This window comes from Acanthopagrus latus, chromosome 9, assembly GCF_904848185.1.
Source record: "Acanthopagrus latus isolate v.2019 chromosome 9, fAcaLat1.1, whole genome shotgun sequence".
NCBI classification, from domain to species: Eukaryota; Metazoa; Chordata; class Actinopteri; order Spariformes; family Sparidae; genus Acanthopagrus; species Acanthopagrus latus.
The window spans coordinates 17,198,506-17,216,778 of NC_051047.1; the positions used below are offsets into that span (position 1 = coordinate 17,198,506).

The window sequence follows — 18,273 nt, forward strand, 5'->3', positions numbered from 1 at the left end:
ATTTTCTTGAAAAACTAGACTATGAATAATAATATAAATGAAAAAAAAAACCTGAAAAAATAGGAGAACAGTAAAGTGAACCACCGCGTTAACTTTGGTCAGGATGTGAACAGTGCGCATGTCAGTATTGTGATCTACCTCAGGCTTCAGGGTACCTCAGTCCAATCTTTCATTTCCCCTTTTTTTCCACATTTTGTATGCCTTGTTAACTGATCATTTTGAGCGTTTTTAATTTTTTCTTTTATAATGAAAAAAAAAAAGAACAAGAGAAAAGATCTACAGTAATCTCTAAACTCTTCAGGTCCAGCCGACTAGTGAAACTTTGTAAACCGTAGTCAACTCTGTTGGACTGTCTTTGCCTGGACGCCATATATGACCTCTTAATGATACACGTCAAAACAAACAAACAAACAAAAAAAGGATTTCCAAGTTTTTCTGCTAGAAAGGAATGAAGAGCAGGATCTAGGGGGTACATACCTGCCCGAAGTGGTTCTGAATGTGGATGTTGTGTACTGATTTCACCATCAAAGACAGAAAAAGATACAAGTCAGTTGATAGAAACTAACCAACTGTACCTCCTGTTTTTCCCAACTGTACCTCCAGGTTTTTTTTTTTTTTTTTAAACTTTTAAAATAACAATGAAGTTTATTCACTTGTGAAAAAAAAAGAATTTTATAACAACAACAAAAACAACAACAACAACAACAACAACAACAACCCAATTCAATCTTACCAGCTCTGTTTGATAAAAGCATACTCTGGGGTTGATTTGAAGAAAAAGAGAAAAAAAAACAAAAAAACACACGACGAAGCTGCAAAAATACACTGACAGGACTCTTGAACATGGTGAAAAACCCTAGTCTTCTGTGTAGAATGTAGAACAACTCTAGTCTAGTCGTTGAAATGTCACTGTGTACGACAAAGATAACTGTATATCTGTAAACATGTACAATAGAGTCACACATAAATGCATCGTTTCTCTGTCTCTCTATAACACTTACCAGTCTGCACCTGCGTTGTGAGAGCTGGTGGGAGGCCGTTTAGAGGCGTCACAGCTTCCCTCATAACTGACCTCTAAATAGATCTCTCACCAGATTTGATTTTAATTTTGATTTTTTTTTTTTTTTTTTTTTTTTGTGCTGTACATTTCAGAATTACCTCTCAGAATCCAAGGCTGACTTTAGTTACTAAAACCGATGTAGGGCAAAAGAATTAAAATAAAATGAATGATATAGCGAAAGTTAGTATTTGTCTTTGGACTTCTTTTAACTGTTGAGAGCTGTTTTTTTTTTTTTTTTTTCTTTCTTTTTTTGGAGGGCAGACTTTTGTCATCAGATGAGGCGGATTTTTTTGTTGTCCCAGTGAACACAGACTAGCAGTGCTTAAAAAAAACAAACAAAAAAAAAACATAGGTCTATCAAAACTCACACAATGCCTGAGGCTGTTTCAGCAAAAAAAAGCCTCCCCACAGCCGGTACAGTACCTCATACTGATGATGATAGCTCACCAGACCTGATTTTTAATACCCTGACCCTTACCCACCACGAATGCAGTATGGTGCTTCTACATGAGCGCATGACTCCTGTGACGGTCTTCTTCACTGTAGACGGGGGTACGTCGTGCTTTTCACAGTAGCACTGGAAAAATCATCGTTTTCGTCACTCATGGTTTGTTTTGACTGTCAGGAGTAGCTTTTTTTTTTTTTTTTTTTTTGAAGTCGAGGCTCTTCTCTTGCATCACGGAGGACTCCGTCGGGCCTCCGTCTGTCTTTGTGTTTTTTGGCTCTTTATACAGTTAAGTGCAGGTTTCCCTCTACATGTGGCGTCGTCGGCAGAGACATCTGTAAGCCAACCGCAGTCTGAGGCCGAAACTTGTCGAGATGATCGTAACCTCTTTATTTTACTTCCAAGGATTGGTGTTTCTAGGTTTTGTGGGGTGTTGCTAGACATTAATATTCAGTACCAGAAGAAAAAAACCACAATCACACACATCACTGAGGGTGTACTGTGTTGTTAGTCATATCACATGGTGGTTGGATAGTTTTAGGCTTTTTATTTTTGTTTTGTTTTCTGTTGATCTGGTTTTCTCGTCATTTACACTGATTTAATAACGTAGTCTGGAGCATTAGCTGGGATTCTTTGCTTTAATATTCATTCCTTTTAGATCACTACCAATAATACTAGCTGTTTAAAAAAAATTGTGGTTGAATAAAAAAATATATATATATCCTAGCTAGGATTTTCTGAACAGATTTGGGAATCAGAATGGCATAAAAAAATCCATGACATGCAAAGATTTGGGGGGGTTGACGGAGTATCCAGGTCTGATTTAAGAAAAGCTGATCAAAACGTGTTCTGCCTTTTGGGACTGAACAGAAAAAAAACGAGGGCATTCAACATCCAAACACAAAATTATGGATTAGCTGAGGAAGGATTTAACAAAGTCTGGTCGAATGTATGCAGAACTACAGCAGTGTTTTTTGTCCTGTCTTGTTGTTAAATGAGAAAACACAAAGCATTGCATGAGACTGTTGTAGGCGATCCAGTATGTACTACACTTCATATAGCACTAGACTTTCAGTAATGGTTTTACATGGATCCTTTTCTTAACTGCATTTCACCATTTGGGAGATTCCTTTTGTTTCCTCAGTAGGTCACAACCCTCAAGTCCTACATTTCCCACGGGCCAAAAGGTCCCAAACACCTCAAGGTAATGGGTGACTGTGCGCTGGACAGACATACGGTCCATTTTTAGTACATCTCGTGGATCCATGCCTTTCTGGTAACAGCCATGCTGTTGTTTTGAGTTGTGAGTGAACTGTATTGCTGAGCAACCTGGATCTGAGCAATAAAGAATATTTGAAAAATATTTTTTTTACTTGTGTTTTGTTTAATTTAAAAGTTTTTTTTTTCACCTCTGAAATCAAAGTTGCCACAACGTTTGTGGTCTGACATACCACAAAACTAAACTACACAAAACCTTAAAATCATTTACATCTTTCAAGAAACTTAAAGCTGACATTTAGTTTACATCTTAATGGAACAGTTCACCCCAAAATGAGAAATTCAGACATTATCTACTTGCCCTCATGGGTGATGGAAAGGCAGAGGAAGTTTTGTAGTCCATAAAACATTTCTGGAGTTTCACAGCAAAACAGCATTGCAGCAAAATCAACATAATTCAAGTCTTCTAAAACCCTGAGATCCCAAATTGATTTGAAAATACATTATTCAAACCCTTGATGCACAGGCGAACTCGTGCACCCACTTGAGGTGGTGGTGAGATTTTAGCTCAGCAGCTACACTGAAAATTTTGACTGAAAATGTGAAAATAACGTCTTTTCAAATCAATTTTGGATCGCGGGGCTTCTGGAGACTTGGGAGTGCTGCAACACTGTTTCACTTTGAAACTCCAGAAATGTTTTTGCGGACTGATAAAAAACTTCACCTGACTTTGCATCAGCATAAGGCTGAGTAGACAGTGACTGAATTTCCCCTTTTGGGTAAACTTATCCTTTATTCCACACAAATCCAAAAAAAAAAACACTTAGAGGCTGTTGAACCAGGACTGTACAAAAGACATAAGGACTGTGAAAAGAGGCAGCAAAGAGGATTTTACAGCAACATTAAGGCTCGATTTACCGGAGGCTTCACACTGTCTGAATTCACTGCACATTCACTCTCAGATAAGAATCCAGCTGATTAGAGGGAGTGAACAGTTAATGGCTAAATGCAATATCCGAATCAAAGGGGCTGCAGTTTTATTGATCGAGATAAAATCTTTCCCAACATGCCATTTTGAAATTAAGAAGCGTCATGCTACAGCCATGCCCTGGCCTACAAATCATCTTCTCCAGATGTAAAGGAGCATGCTTGCTTGGCACAGGGCCCAGTGAAAGTCTTTATCAATTTCAGATTTTTTTCAGTAAACATTACATTTAAAAAAAAATCCCTTTCCCCCTCAATAATGACTCATATTGTAATCGGAATATCTTTTGAAATAATCATTAATAATTGGGGTCTTTGCATATCATTCAGCTGTGCTGACAAAACGGAGATGCCACATTTACTCACTAAAGTCCTGATTGAACTGGTTTCTTATAACAACTCCTGAACTGAACCTTGGGCCAATTATACAATTTAAAATACTTTCAAGGTTGAAAATTGTACAAATTGTCCTCATACACAATTAGGTTTTATACAGAAACTGCAAAATGCAACTGTCAAACAAGACAAATACAAAATCAAGTTGTATAATATACTGTATGCTGCAAACATGATTGGTATTCAAGTCAATAAAAACACTGTATATAATTCACACCATCCAGGCATTACAAAGGTGTAGGCTGTTCCATTTCTATTAACTTTTCCACATGTTGGAGGTAGACTGCATGACAGGCACTTCAAACACCAGCTGTTTACATTGAAGCAGTTATGTCACTGTACAAGAGTGCAAGAGCAACGTCTCCTTAAAATCCCTCCCTCTCTCCCCATATTAGCTGTACATTCATACATCTATATACATAAACTGTGAATGTTGTCCTCACACAAGCTGTGGCACAGAAACATCAACATTTGGTAAAACAAAATAGTCGGCTTCACATCGCACTGGGCCAGTCTTCTCCGTCTCCTGGTGGCTCCAGAGAAGTAAAAGCCCTCCACAAAAATAAACGTTTTCACATGTGTGTACATAAAGTTTTCTTTTTCTTTGAGAGTCACCACACAAAGGGGCGTCAAAGAAGGGACACAGAGTCATAACCAGGACAAATCATTGGACCTTCTTATCGGCGACGAGCCCGTTCTGCGACGGGGCATCCAGTTTGAGACGCCTCTGACTGAAGTGGCGGATGAGGGCACCGGGCAGCAGAGCCATGCAGGCGATGGCCAGCAGCTGCAGCAGCCGCTCCCAGGAGAACAGGTCGTCCAGCGACGACACCTCGGACAGCATGACGCCTGTCTGGACGCAGATGAAGTTGTACGGCAGGAGGCCTGTGGAAAAAGATCAACCACACACAACTGTAGCTGTAGCATTATAGGAGGGTTCATTTTGCGAGCTGGGTGAAATGCTCTGGTAATGAGGACAACACAATTAATAATTTAAATCTGACGGCACATAATAAAACACTGCTCCGAAGAGGTGCTGCATTAGGTTGAATATTTGATAACTTTAGCAGCCATATAACATGTCTGGCAAGCTGCACTTTGAAGCTTTTAAACTGCCACATGTTGCTTTGAAACTCATTTTCCTGTGATTTTACACAGGCACAAATACGCCTGTCACACTAATGATCAACCATTAAATAAGCCTTTTCATGATTGATTTAACGGACTGTGGATCACCTTCTGACAACTCTAACGACTATCAATCAGGTGATCCCTGTATACATACCAATGAAGACGGAGCAGAAGAAGAAAGTGATGGGGATGTTGACAATCGGCGCTGACATGTTCAGGAACCAGTTGGGAGTCATGGGAAAGAATCTCAAGAAGAGCAGAAAGAAGAACAAACAGTCCTGGTTCTCCTCAACCTGGAGGATAAAGGTGAGATGTTAAACGACATGTACCAATCTACCAAGGGACAGAAGATGTGACTTTCTTTTTTGTCTGTTGGTGGTTGTCATGGTCCTTGGTTCACTTCTTCCCAATCCGGAGAGAGCAGCAGCATGCGTCCACTTAGTGAAAAGGCACCCAGCATCTTTTTTCAGAGCACTCAGTCTGTTTTGTCCGGCAGTGTTGAGTGTTTCTAGTTGGAAACCTCTGAACTTTTCAGAAAGCTGCTAGTGTCATCACTGCAGCTCTTTTTTTCCTAGGCAGCCGATCATAGATTACATGAGACGGGACTTGACACTTGGTCACCCTGGTAACCAAGAAAATGAGGGAAGTGCAGCTTTTCCCCCCCAGCGGACAAGCTCTTCAACCAAGCGCTCCCATGTGCAATACCAGAGTAGGAAAAAACATAGCGTGGACACAATTTTGGCACACTGTTAGCATCATGTGTAAGTGATGTGAGGACATTTAGACCTTGCTCACTATGTAAAACATCTCCACACACTGAAGAGCAGCTCATTTCACTCCAACAGTTTTAGTATGTGTTGCAGTGAGTTGTGGACGCTGTCAGAAATGTACCTTCCTCTGTAGCATGGAGACTTTATCGGGGAAGAGGTTAACGATGTAGTGTTTTCCGAAGGCCCGGGACAGGAGGTAGCACATGGTGGAGCCCACAGTGGTGAGCACACAGGCGAGCAGCAGTCCTTCATATGGTCCAAATATAGCTCCTGCTAGAATGTTCTGCACAATGACAAGTGGAGAAGGCCCGGGTTACAAGACTTCATCAATGCGTGTGTAATGATAACATGCAGATCTAGTGCATCAGAGAAACTCTGTGATCTAACAGCGGTTTTAAGTGTCAGAAGTTGGGTGACAGTCATTTTAACCAGCGTGTGGTGTGTGGTTGAGGCCTCTTCTCTGCACTGCACACTCTGTTATGCAGATTAAACACAAGTTGGGAAGAAAACTGTCACAAAAGTCTAGCATGGCTGACACTCAAAGGAGAGTCTGACGTCCCTTTGTTGTTTGAGATGGCTGAGTGTATTTTTATCTGCTGTAGTGACACTTTAAAGAAAGCCCAGAGCTGCACGCCACATGCAGGTCAAATGCGAGCTAAATTTCTTATTCATTCGTTATTTCGGGTAATCAGCACAGGGAAACATTTGGAACTATTTTTTTTTACATTACCAGGAATGAGGATCCGGGAATGGCAAAGGACTGCTTGTAGAGATATGCACTACAGAAGAGGAGCAGGACATATCCAGTGTGCTCCGTCTTGTAAAACTGCAGGAGCTCAGCCAGTTCCCGCAGCTCGTCCAGGTCCGAAGGGAACTTCAACCTGCGAGAACGTGCACACTGAAAGTTAGTCACATCATCCATTCTTCTTTCATGGAGAGACAAGGCTGGTAAACATGGACAAAAGATACAACTGCAATCAAAAGTATTTCAGTACTGACATAGTATATCTGCGTACAAATACAAATCATATTACTCAGTCAGAATTTTCACGTGTTAAAAATAAGAAAATGATGAGAAATGAAGTCTAAAAGTATTTCAAGTGCTCGACCAATGTAGTGAGATATAAAGCAGAAAGAAACTGAGTTAATTCCCAGTGAAGTTTATTGTTTCAACCCACTATGTTATGATTTTATTTCTGACAATACAGTTTATGTTTAAACTGCAAAATATCCTGCTTCTGTTGATAGATCTCTAAAAAAGAAATGTGCATGTATGTGCTGCTGTATTATAATCTGATTGTTTTATTCCCTAGTACCAATATCAGTGCCAGCATCTGCCCAAAAATTAGTACAGGGCATCAAAGAACGTACAGGTGAGCTCTGTTGTCTTCTGGAGATAAAACTAATTGATTAGTTGATAAATCGATGAGTACACTGATGGAAACTATGGCAGATTGAGTGACAATGGAGTAAATGCAGCCCTGTGTCATTCAACTTATCACAATTTTCTTGACTAATTTTCTTGGTATTTTCACAAATGATATTAAGATCGATTACAGTTTTGATGACCACTGACATTTATCATGAGCACAATGACAACGATGAAAACATTATGTTGTTTATCCTCCTTTTAAAATCATTAGCACCTGGCAAAAACTCGGCTACTTGGATGTTTGTCTACTGATAAGGAGGAGTTGCATTATAACTTTTAATGAAGTAACAGTGACTTGTTTTTAGTAGTTTTATCATTCTAAGTAGCCAAAAGATGAATCCATTAATCTGTTACTGTATGACACAGTTGTGCAACGTAACTGATATGAAGAATTCATGTGAATATGTAGCTATATAATAAATGTACTTCATCTGTGGGTGACATGATGCTAGTATTAGCTAGCGTTATTGACAGTACCGCCACACTACCATACATTTTAAAATGGCCTTTTATTATTGTAGAGAGAATTACAGACTTTATCTTGTCTGACTGAAGGCTCGAGGCTGCTGTCAGTCACCTGCTGGGTTCCTCAGAGCTGTCAGCGGGCTGCTGCTGCTCGGACTCCGCTGCTGCTGGCTCCACATGTTGTTTGTCAGCAGTTTGGTGAGGACGAAGTCGAGGTCCGGCAGGAAGGTACAGAGACAAAGAGTACAGGTAACAGCTGGCTGCGACGATAACACAGACCAGTCCGACAAGTGAGCGCATATTCCTCACTTTTGTTAGCCAGGACCCGGCTCTTCCTCCTTACTGTCAGAGAGCCACGGAGACAAACAATGGCCAACCGCTGATTCGTCTTCTTCTTCTCTCACTGGCAGTTGGTATTCTGTCAGCCCTCGTGGGCGCCATCTTGTGGATTTATGCTAGCTAACCTAGCAACGGTTCGGTTCTGTGTTCGGTCTAAACGTGTTTGACCACCAGATGCCACTGTGTTGGTTAAACTGCTCATCTCTATGAGAAAATATACATTTAACTTTATCTACTACGAACCCCTTAACCTCTATTTAAATGTAACCAAAATATCTCAATATAAGTAAGGTTAACATGCAAGAAGCTAGTTAGCAGTGCGCCGAGCAACATGATTAAATTGGATACAAACAAGGAATTTGCCTTAAGTTGCTTTTAATGTACGTTAACTTAACGTACTAACACAGAGAACATAAACATAAATAACAGTTAAAAATGATAAAAAATGAATTTTTCACGTAATTACATAAAAATATAATATTGACTAACAACATTCAATGTCACATTTACACAATGAAAAAACATAAAAAGACAGCTAATAGGTTATTAATAGGTTTTTTATTTATTGGGAAAGTCTCGTAATTTCTGATGATAATGATATGTTACATTTTTATATACAAATTAATTATGTAAATACAAATAATATATACATATAAATGCATATGAGTATCATAAAAAGACCGTTTTAGTTTTTGATTTTCTCCCGGCCAGGTGGGGGCGGAGGTGATCCGAGCGGTTACCGTCAGCCGCCAGATGCGCACAGAAATCCAGTCGACGAAGAAGACCGTTTGGAAATATGCATGGCTTCATGGAATGAGAATTGTGTCAAAGGTGATGTGATCCTGCCAGCAGCGAGTGAAGTTACAAAGTTCAATCTGCACACTAAAAAGAAGTGCGACATCTCGCAGTGTTTGATCGACAGACTCGATGGCTCAGCTCAGTGTTGTTTCGGGGTCCGTCGGCCTGATTACTCTCCAGAACCCGCCTGTAAACGCACTGAGGTGAGAGAGCTGATGTTTTTATATGTGTGATCTGATGTAGGGAGACTTTGTGCAAATCCATGTGTTGGGAGCCTTTTACAGAAGCATTAGAGGCTGAAGTAGCTGTGTGCAAACTTGCACAAGAAAAGGTGCAAACTTCGTGCACGAATAAGAATAACATGATTTGTCAGACAAAACTGTAAAGACAAAACAAAGTTATAGATATATATTATTTTTTTGACAGAGGGTGGCGCCAGAGGGCAAGCTTTAGTTAAATCAATGCTGCAGTTTAAACAAGCCCAGTTAATCAAGTACTCTCCTTTAGATTAATTTGAGGTTCTTATTTGAGGCGAGTTTTTTTTCTCCATTATTTACTACCTAATCCTACTGCTGCAATATATTTCACAGTTAATTATTGTACTGTTTACTCCACTTCCTGTCTCTGACAGCAGTTACTTATGACGTGTTTACATAACCAATCTGTTATGGCCTTTTGAAATATGAGTGTGTAAAAAGTAGTTAATAATAGCTTCTTCTTGAGCTGTTCCAATTTAATGTTGCTGATTACATTGAAACGAGTCTGTAATAATAACAATAATAATAGTAGTAGTAGTAGTAGTAGTAGTAGTAGTAGTAGTGTTTCATATTGCTGTGACTGTGTTGTATAATCAATACTTTTGATTAGAGCTGCAGTTATTGGTTGATCGATTAGTCTAGAGTTAACCTCCAACCATATTGATCAGTGATTAATTGTTTCAGTTTTTTGAAGCAACAATGCCACACTTTTGCTGGTTCCAGCTTATTAAATATGAGGATTTGCTACTTAATTTGTCATTTGTAATGACATGAAGAGTCTTTGGGTTTTATACTCTGTAATTTTTATCAGGCCATCAATTAATGAGTGAAAATATCTGCAGATCGATAGATAATTAAAATAATCGTTGGTTGCAGCCACACTTTTAAATTAATTTTGTTGACAGTACTTTTGTACCTTGAGCTAAAGTAAAATTGTACTGCATGTTGACTTTTTATACTGTGTTATGGCACATATAAACAAATCCTGATGGTCCTGTCCATTTTGCTTTTTCAGGCCACTGCTGCCCCATTTTTACAGAAACATGTTCCATATATAATACATGTCATATTCTAAATAATGCACATGTGGTGGTGAATTTAAGATTACACCGTGCACTTTTTCACATCCCTGTATTTGGGGAGAATTTGATGAAATTGGTCCTGACTCAAGGATAGATCCGTAAAAAATAAGCAGTGGGTAATTAATCATTTTGATGTCATCGTGTTCAAGTACGATTGTTAAGCTAGATCATATTGTGTAGCATTTTTGTCTCTCATAACTAAATATTACTTTTGAAGGTGGAAAATGGTGTATACTGTCTCATGAGCCTAACTGCTAAGATTAAAAAGGTTAAACATTAGCAAACCTTTAAATCCCTCACCAGGTAAAAACGTGTCATTTTTTAATATAGTGCAGCGGTGAGGCAGGGCATCATTGACACAGTCGAGACAGCACTCCGTGATCCAAAGGTCAAGTGTGCGGTCATCTGTGGCCAGAATGGAGTTTTCTGTGGAGGTACGGACATGTTCTTAGTTTTTTCTATTTCTTTTACATCACATTGTTGACATGACTTTTTAATTTCTACTTCAGATGTAAACTGTTAAAGAATACTTATGAGTCTCCTTCTGTGTGTTTATTACTTCAAAGATGGACCTCATATTACAGCATGTCGTGTCTTGTCTTTCTGTTTGCACCTGCTGATAACATCATCAGTTTAATGTTGTACAACAGGGGCAGATATCAAGGAGTTTGGGACAAAGATCACGGGGCCTCATCTGATACCGATGATCCACGCCATCGAAGCTGGGAACAAGCCAGTGGTGGCGGCCATAGAGGGGAGCGCTTTAGGCGGAGGCCTCGAGTTGGCGCTTGGCTGTCATTATCGAGTCGCACACTCTAAAGTTAGTTCATGTCTATGATCTCACTCTGTCTCTCTAAGGTCGAGCTGCATCAGTGTCGGACTGACAGGGTTGTCTTAAATGGTAGTGTGAACCTTTAGTAGTAATAGTAGTAGTTTGACCACCACATATTTTTTGAGTGTTTTAATCCTTCTGTTCAGAAAAAGGTGTCCTGCTGTGCTCAGCACCTTCTATTCATCAGACTTTATGCCTTTGTGTCCTTCCAGGCCAGACTGGGGCTTCCAGAGGTGACTCTCGGTCTTCTGCCAGCGGCAGCAGGAAGCCAACGTCTGCCAAGGCTCATCGGGGTCCCAGCTGCCTTGAACCTCATCACCACAGGTAGCAAAGACAGGATAACCTTGCCCAACTATTACAAAGTTTATAATAAATGATATTATATTCTTTTAAGAAGGAATAGACTGATTATTAGGGATGACATAAAATTAACTAATTACAATATTTGCTACTTTGGCTCTGATGCAACATCCTCTTACATGCTGTCCCACCCACACCTTCATCTGATTGGTTACACATCACAATTGATAGCCTATAGACAATAAAATAATATGAATCTGCAAATTAACTGATAACTAAATGTGTACAATAAATTTAGTAGAGAGGAAGTGGAAAGTACCATGAGATACTCAGTGCTGTATCTACTTGATATTAATCTGTTAATCTGTATCAGCTTTAAATTGTTATTGCAATTGTTAAATTGCTTTTTGAATACAATAAATATGCAGACGCAGATGTCCCTGCACATTATGACCATGAAAACCAGTTATTCAGATTTCCTTGACATTGCACACAACCCCTCTACAGAAGAGAGCAGCTGCTGTCACCTAAATAGTTCACTCTCATGGCCAGCAGAGGTCAGCATGTGTTTAGTTTGATCATGCTCACTGCCGTAGGAGCCTTCCTTCTCTGTGATTCACTGCTCTGTTTAGACTGTCCAAATTAAGATTTAAGAATTCAGATAAGCTGTAATTATTCATTTGTTTTAAATTTAATTAAAAGACAGACAGCAAAATCAAACAAGAGCTTTTGCAGTGACGTTATCACCTGTCCAGCTCGTTGTTCCTCATCTAATTATTGATGAATGTCTGACTCCACCCATATTGACCTTTTACGCCCTTCATGTCTCCCACAGGCCGCCATGTGACTGCTGCCGAGGCACTTCAACTTGGAATAGTGGATCAGGTTACTGATCACGACACCGTGGACGTAGCTGTGAAGTTTGCCCTGAGTGTTGCAGGTGAGACACAAAAGAAAAAACGAATGGCACACACACGGTGCCCGCTGGTATTGAATCAACTCGCTCTTCACAGGTTTAAAAATTTACTCGGTTGAAGGAAGAGAGATCCCTCCCAGAGCAGTTATTTTGGGCAAGTCCGACTTGGAGACGTGTCGGCATGCAGGTTGTGGAAGTCAAAGGAAGCAGAAAACACAGCAGGCAGATCCTCCACTGCCAAAGCCATAAATGTTTCATGGCTCTGTCAGATGTGCTCTGATGTCTTCACTGCTTTTGCTGTATTATTTAGAAGGGCGAAAAGGGACAAACTTTCCTAGAATATTAATAATGGGCCTTCGCCAGTCATTTAGGAGGATGAGGATTTCCCCGTGCATGTGGATCAGACTCATTTACTCTCAGAAAGGAGGTTGAAAGTGTGCCACGTCCCTGCAGTTTCCAAGGAATGATTTCTCTGTCAGTTTGAAGGGTAACCCATTCAGCTTAGGTACTGTACATGATGATGATGCTGACAGACAACACAAGTAGGCTCAACTGGAAACATTGAGATTATTTATCATGCATTTCTCTGACATGCTTGATTTTTTCCACTGCTTCTCCTCCAAAGTTGATTCTTCTTCCTTGTGCAATGTACTCCTATTTTAAAGGAATACTTCAACATTTGGAGAATTATCTTTTTTTCTTGTTGGGCATTAGATGAGAATATCGAAACCATTGTCATGCTAGAATTTACATATATGACAGTGAAAAAAAGGTAGCCTGGCTCTGCCTAGCACTTAAAAAAACAAAAATCTGACCACTAGCTCCTCTAAAGCTAACTGATTAATTACATCATATTATCATTTGTTTAAAATCGTACAAAAAGCCAAGTGCAAAAGAGAAATGCTGAGGTTTTGCTGAGATGTTATGTGTTGGATGGACGGATCCAGGCATGCTGTTTCACCCTACTGCCAATCATAAAGGCCAAATGTGAGTGGACTGTAGTGTGACGTTAAAAGTGAGACCTCCCCTATCTTTTTCGGTTGCCTATGTGAGCCTGTGGATGATCTGTTTAAGTTTTTTAATGCTGCTGGACTGTTGATTTCTTTGTGAAGCTAAAGTTAACTTAGAAATGATATCCGATGAGATAAACTTCCAGCACAACACAGACACTAAAGCAACTTTAACATACAGATATGAGAGTGGTATCAAACTTCTCATCAAACTCTCTGCAACAAAGTGATAAGTACATTTACCAAAATGTAAAACTGTTCCTTTAAGCTTTAAAGACTTTTTTTTAGCCCCTCTGGCATTGTAAACTAAAACACACACCACCCACTCTGCTGTGTGTTATTTGTACACGAGGGGAAGGTGCCTCGTCTGAGCAGATCTCTGGTTGTAAAAGAGCCTTTGATTCCTTTGCATGAAATGTACTTGTGAGGATGTTTTCACGAGTATAGTGTGGGTAGCAGGTTACTTGCTACAGAGATGTGATCTTCAACTGAATGTTGTGAGCTTACTTGGCATAAACAGCTCATTTCTAAGACTTTAAAGTTGCTGTGAAACTTGTTAGCTAGCCTAATATTGCACCTTTGGAAAACAATCTCGGCACATCAGTGCAAAATGTCAACAGAAAGTCTCTCACATTGCATGTGAAATAACCTTTTATCATCAAAAAGATGATTGCAGTCTTATGCTTTTCACTAATGCTTTTTTTTGTTTCTTCCGCACAACACTGCCAAGATGACTGTGAGTGGGTGAGAAAGTGAGTGTTGTTCGTAAAGCCGAGGCTTAGAGTGAGTCAGACAGAGCATACAAGATGGGAGATTTGAGGAGATGGGACTAAAATCTGCCGAGATTTCAACGGATACTCCAGCGTCAAGTTGATTAGCAGGGGCGTTAAACGGAGACGCTGAACGTGTGTCTAAATTTACAAAGCGAGTGTGAACGTTGGGTGACACTGAGATGCACGGCTGGTGAGTCACCCAGCAGAGAATAGATGGAATCTGTCACATGTATAGATGCAAACATAAAACACCAAACAGGGCGTAAAACTGGCATGAGTGTATACTGTATTTGGGGGAAAAAAGCAGTTTAAACTGATGTAGGCTCATGCACACACACACACACACACACACGGATTCAAGGCTCTGCTGGTGACGAGATTAACTTTTTTTTTTTTTTACCCCAGTAGTTGCAACATCTGCCCGCTACATCTGTCAGGACGACCAGGCTTTCCACACGCCGCACAACAAATCCATCGTCGCAGCTCAACCATTTACAGATTAACCGCTGCAATAATGCCTTCCCAAAGTACACTGGACTCACATCGCAGTGTCACACAGCATCTCGTTGACATTTCAGTTGGGCAGAATATACATTCACTGCACCTGACACCAGTAATTCGTCCTCTATGGTGTATTAATGCAGACTTAATTGCATTAGATGAAATTGTTAGTCATCGAACTAAGTGGAGATAACCCATCAGATGTGGCTGCTGTCCCTTTAAGCTGTGCCATGATGACCCAGTTTCTGGCCCAGACCCACGGCTGAGTGTAATTTAGCAGAGCTGTGAAGGATTCAGACTACTGTCTCGTGTAATCATGTCAGCGGAGACGTGAATGAAGAATTAAGATTTTTCCTTTAACAAGGTTGTAGAGTGGCCCTCTCCTTCTGCGCTCTCATTGTCCTCAGCTTTAACTCCCTGCAGACGTGTCGTAGAAAAAGTTCTGAGGCTCTAATATTAAATCTTCACATGTAGTTACACCTGGAAAATTGCTCTGGTATTGTGCTTACAGGCTTGAGAATCACACAAATTCAATTCCCCCCCCCCCTTTTGCTCTCAGAGTTGGAAATTTACCAACTTATTTTGCCCGGAACCAAATTGTTGCTTTTTTTTCCCATTTCATTTTCAGATCAGTGTTATTCAAGGTGAACTGTAACAGTGCACTGGCAGAGTCCCTCCAATTATCTTGGAAATGGTCCGTCAAATCACTCCGCTCTTAGAAGCTTCTGGGCTATCAAGTAATCGAGTGGCCAATTACACCCGGACTGAGGGCTGGCTGAAAAATTGGAGAAAGTGGGAAAAGAAAGTGCTGCTAATAGAATCTAGGAAGCACTTTCCACTTAGAAAATAAATGTATGCGGGCAGAAATGTCACTGCAGAGTAAATCTTCTAATTTATCTTAATTTTTAAGTGGAAGCAAAGAGTCATTTTTCCTCTGTGTTTCTGTTTCAGGTCAGTCACTGGATGCCCGTCGTATCAGCACTTTCCCGTGCCCGCGCCCGGCTGAAATGGACGCTCTGTTCGAGGATGCGATGCAGAAGGTGCGTAAGAGCGCCCGTGGAGCTATAGCACCAGTTGCATGTGTCCAGGCAGTGCGGGCGGCTGCCACCCTGCCTTACGCTGAAGGGCTGGAGCGGGAAAGAGAGCTCATGGCCACTCTCTTCACCTCCGGCCAGGCCCGAGCGCTGCAGTATTGCTTCTTTGCACAGAGAGCCGTTGGCAGGTGGAGTACGCCCAGCGGCGCCCGCTGGGACACAAGCAAGCCTGTGCCTGTGCGTAAGGCAGCTGTCATTGGTAAGAGCTTCAGGCTTTTAATTTCTCTTTGTGTTTTCATAAGGGCACAAACACGTTGACTCCTAATTCACATTGCCTGTGGAAGCTAAGCCCTCGTTTACAGTTCAGCTGAGTGTAAATGGATGAACTCTCTCTTCCCTGCAGGGAGGATTGGATGTATGACAGTCTGGATATGTGGCGCTCAGCAGCTTGCGCATTAAAACTGTGAGCTTCGGAGAAACTTTTAGCTTCCGGGCTAAAACTATTTTCAGTTTGTAGAGCACAGAAAGTAATTTATGCTTTTTTTTTCCATTTGTCCTCACAGGTCTCGGCACCATGGGGAGAGGCATTGCGGTGGCCCTGGCTCAGACGGGGTTGTCTGTGGTTGCTGTTGAGACTGAGGAGAAACAGATGATGGAGGCAAAGCAGGCGGTGTCCGGCATGTTGGAGCGAGGGGCTAAGAGACGCGGCGCGGCTCCTGTGTCTGACAGGATCATTTACAGCGGGAACATCCGGGCTGTGGCAGACGTCGACCTGGTCATCGAGGCTGTTTTTGAGGACATGGCCCTGAAGGAGAAACTCTTCCAGCAGCTGTCTGCTGTCTGTAAACCAGGTGCGCTCCTGTGCACCAATACCTCTGCACTCGATGTAGACCACCTGGCCTCTCAAACCCGCAACCCGGAGTTGGTGGTCGGGATGCACTTCTTTGCCCCTGCCCATGTCATGAAGCTGCTGGAGGTGGTGTACGGGCGGCGCTCCTCTCCTCAGGCCGTGGCCACCGCCATGCAGCTGGGGAAGAAAATGGGCAAGGTGAGCGTGGCTGTGGGGAACTGCCGCGGCTTTGTCGGGAACCGCATGCTGAAGCCTTACATTGAGCAAGCTTTCTACCTGTTGGAGGAGGGAGCTACACCCGAGCTGGTAGATCAAGTGCTGGAGGAGTTTGGTTTCAGCATGGGTGTGTTCAGGATGTCTGACCTCTCTGGGCTTGACGTGGGCTGGAGAGTCAGGAAGGGAGACGGGCTGGTGGAGACCGGTTTGGCATCAGGGCCATCAGCTAGAGTCCGACAAGGCCGCAGGTACAGCCCACTGGGAGACCTGCTGTGTGAGCAGGGGCGGTTTGGCCAGAAAACGGGCCGGGGATGGTACCAGTATGAGAAACCTGGTGGTCGGGTTGCCAGGTCTGATCCATGGCTGCACAGCTTTCTTGAGGGATACCGAGCCCGGCACGGCCTGGTGGCCCGACGCATAGACCACGAGGAGGTGCTGGAGCGCTGCCTCTATGCCCTGATCAACGAGGGCTTCCACATCCTGGAGGAAGGAATAGCTGCCGCACCCGAAGACATCGATATCATCTATGTGTTTGGCTACGGCTGGCCCAGGCACCGTGGAGGTCCCATGTTCTACGCTAGCATGGTGGGTCTGGCGAGGGTCCTGGAGAGGCTGGAGCACTACCACCAGGCTCACCCTGATGTGCCCCACCTGCAGCCCTGCAGCCTCCTCAGGAGGCTGGTGGCCAGCGGCAGCCCGCCCATCCACAAGTGGAGAGAAGTCATCAAGAAACTCCACAGCCAGCTTTAAATCTCAAACAGTCCAGCTTTAATCTCTATCTTAGTTCCAGGGAGATGTCAAGGGTCTTATTTTAAAAAGTGCACTAGGTAGTTCCAACCTTTTTATTTGTTTACACGCTGACATAATTGTCTGATATATTTCTATGTAAATGAGCCGTCCTGGAGGGGAGTAAGGTCCCCAAAACATAGTTGAAAGCTAATAAGGTCGTTACTTAGAATGGTCATTCATCAGGCTTGTTTGGCTCTTTATTAATCACATGAATGACATTTTTCTATTGTATATAAAATTTATAAAGATCTAATCTACATTTATCATCTGCTGCCTCAATAAAGACCTGTTCCACACACGTAATGATCTATTTAAGTATTAACTGCAGCTATTGCCTCATTATTCTGATATATTCTGGCATTTTATTTTCATCCATTCCATCAGACTTCTCCTCCACACAACACTGAAATCTGCTCTCCAATGTGGTGTGTGTCATGTTTCTGCTGACCCAGCGTGGTGGAGACACAGGAGAGCCCAGGGAGACGCGCGCGCGCACACACACACACACACACACACACACACACACAGAGCTAAACTGCTTTTATATAAATCAATCGCTCGCTCTCTGAAGAGATCTCACGCCCTGCTGTGGCCAGATGTTTGGGTCGCCACCTAGCGGCTGCGGACTGAGCAGCTGGATTTACTGCTCATCCATTTTGTCTGCAGCTACACCAC

General features: G+C 42.0%; 2 protein-coding genes across 2 annotated transcripts; one reads left to right on the plus strand and one right to left on the minus strand.

The window, feature by feature from the left end:
• Positions 1–1,112: 1,112 nt before the first annotated feature.
• tmem41aa (transmembrane protein 41aa) lies at positions 1,113–8,314 on the minus strand. The gene is made up of 5 exons (XM_037110779.1): positions 8,014–8,314; positions 6,735–6,885; positions 6,126–6,287; positions 5,389–5,527; positions 1,113–4,988 (listed from the first exon to the last, which is right to left on the minus strand). The coding sequence occupies exons 1-5, from the start codon at positions 8,199–8,201 to the stop codon at positions 4,768–4,770; spliced, it is 861 nt and encodes a 286-aa protein (XP_036966674.1). The 5' UTR covers positions 8,202–8,314; the 3' UTR covers positions 1,113–4,767.
• On the plus strand, positions 8,017–17,901 carry ehhadh (enoyl-CoA, hydratase/3-hydroxyacyl CoA dehydrogenase). The gene is made up of 8 exons (XM_037110776.1): positions 8,017–8,150; positions 8,952–9,241; positions 10,708–10,811; positions 11,028–11,197; positions 11,422–11,533; positions 12,345–12,449; positions 15,661–16,002; positions 16,307–17,901. Exons 2-8 carry the CDS (start codon positions 9,168–9,170, stop codon positions 17,557–17,559), a joined length of 2,160 nt encoding a protein of 719 aa, XP_036966671.1. The 5' UTR covers positions 8,017–8,150; positions 8,952–9,167; the 3' UTR covers positions 17,560–17,901.
• Positions 17,902–18,273: the final 372 nt, after the last annotated feature.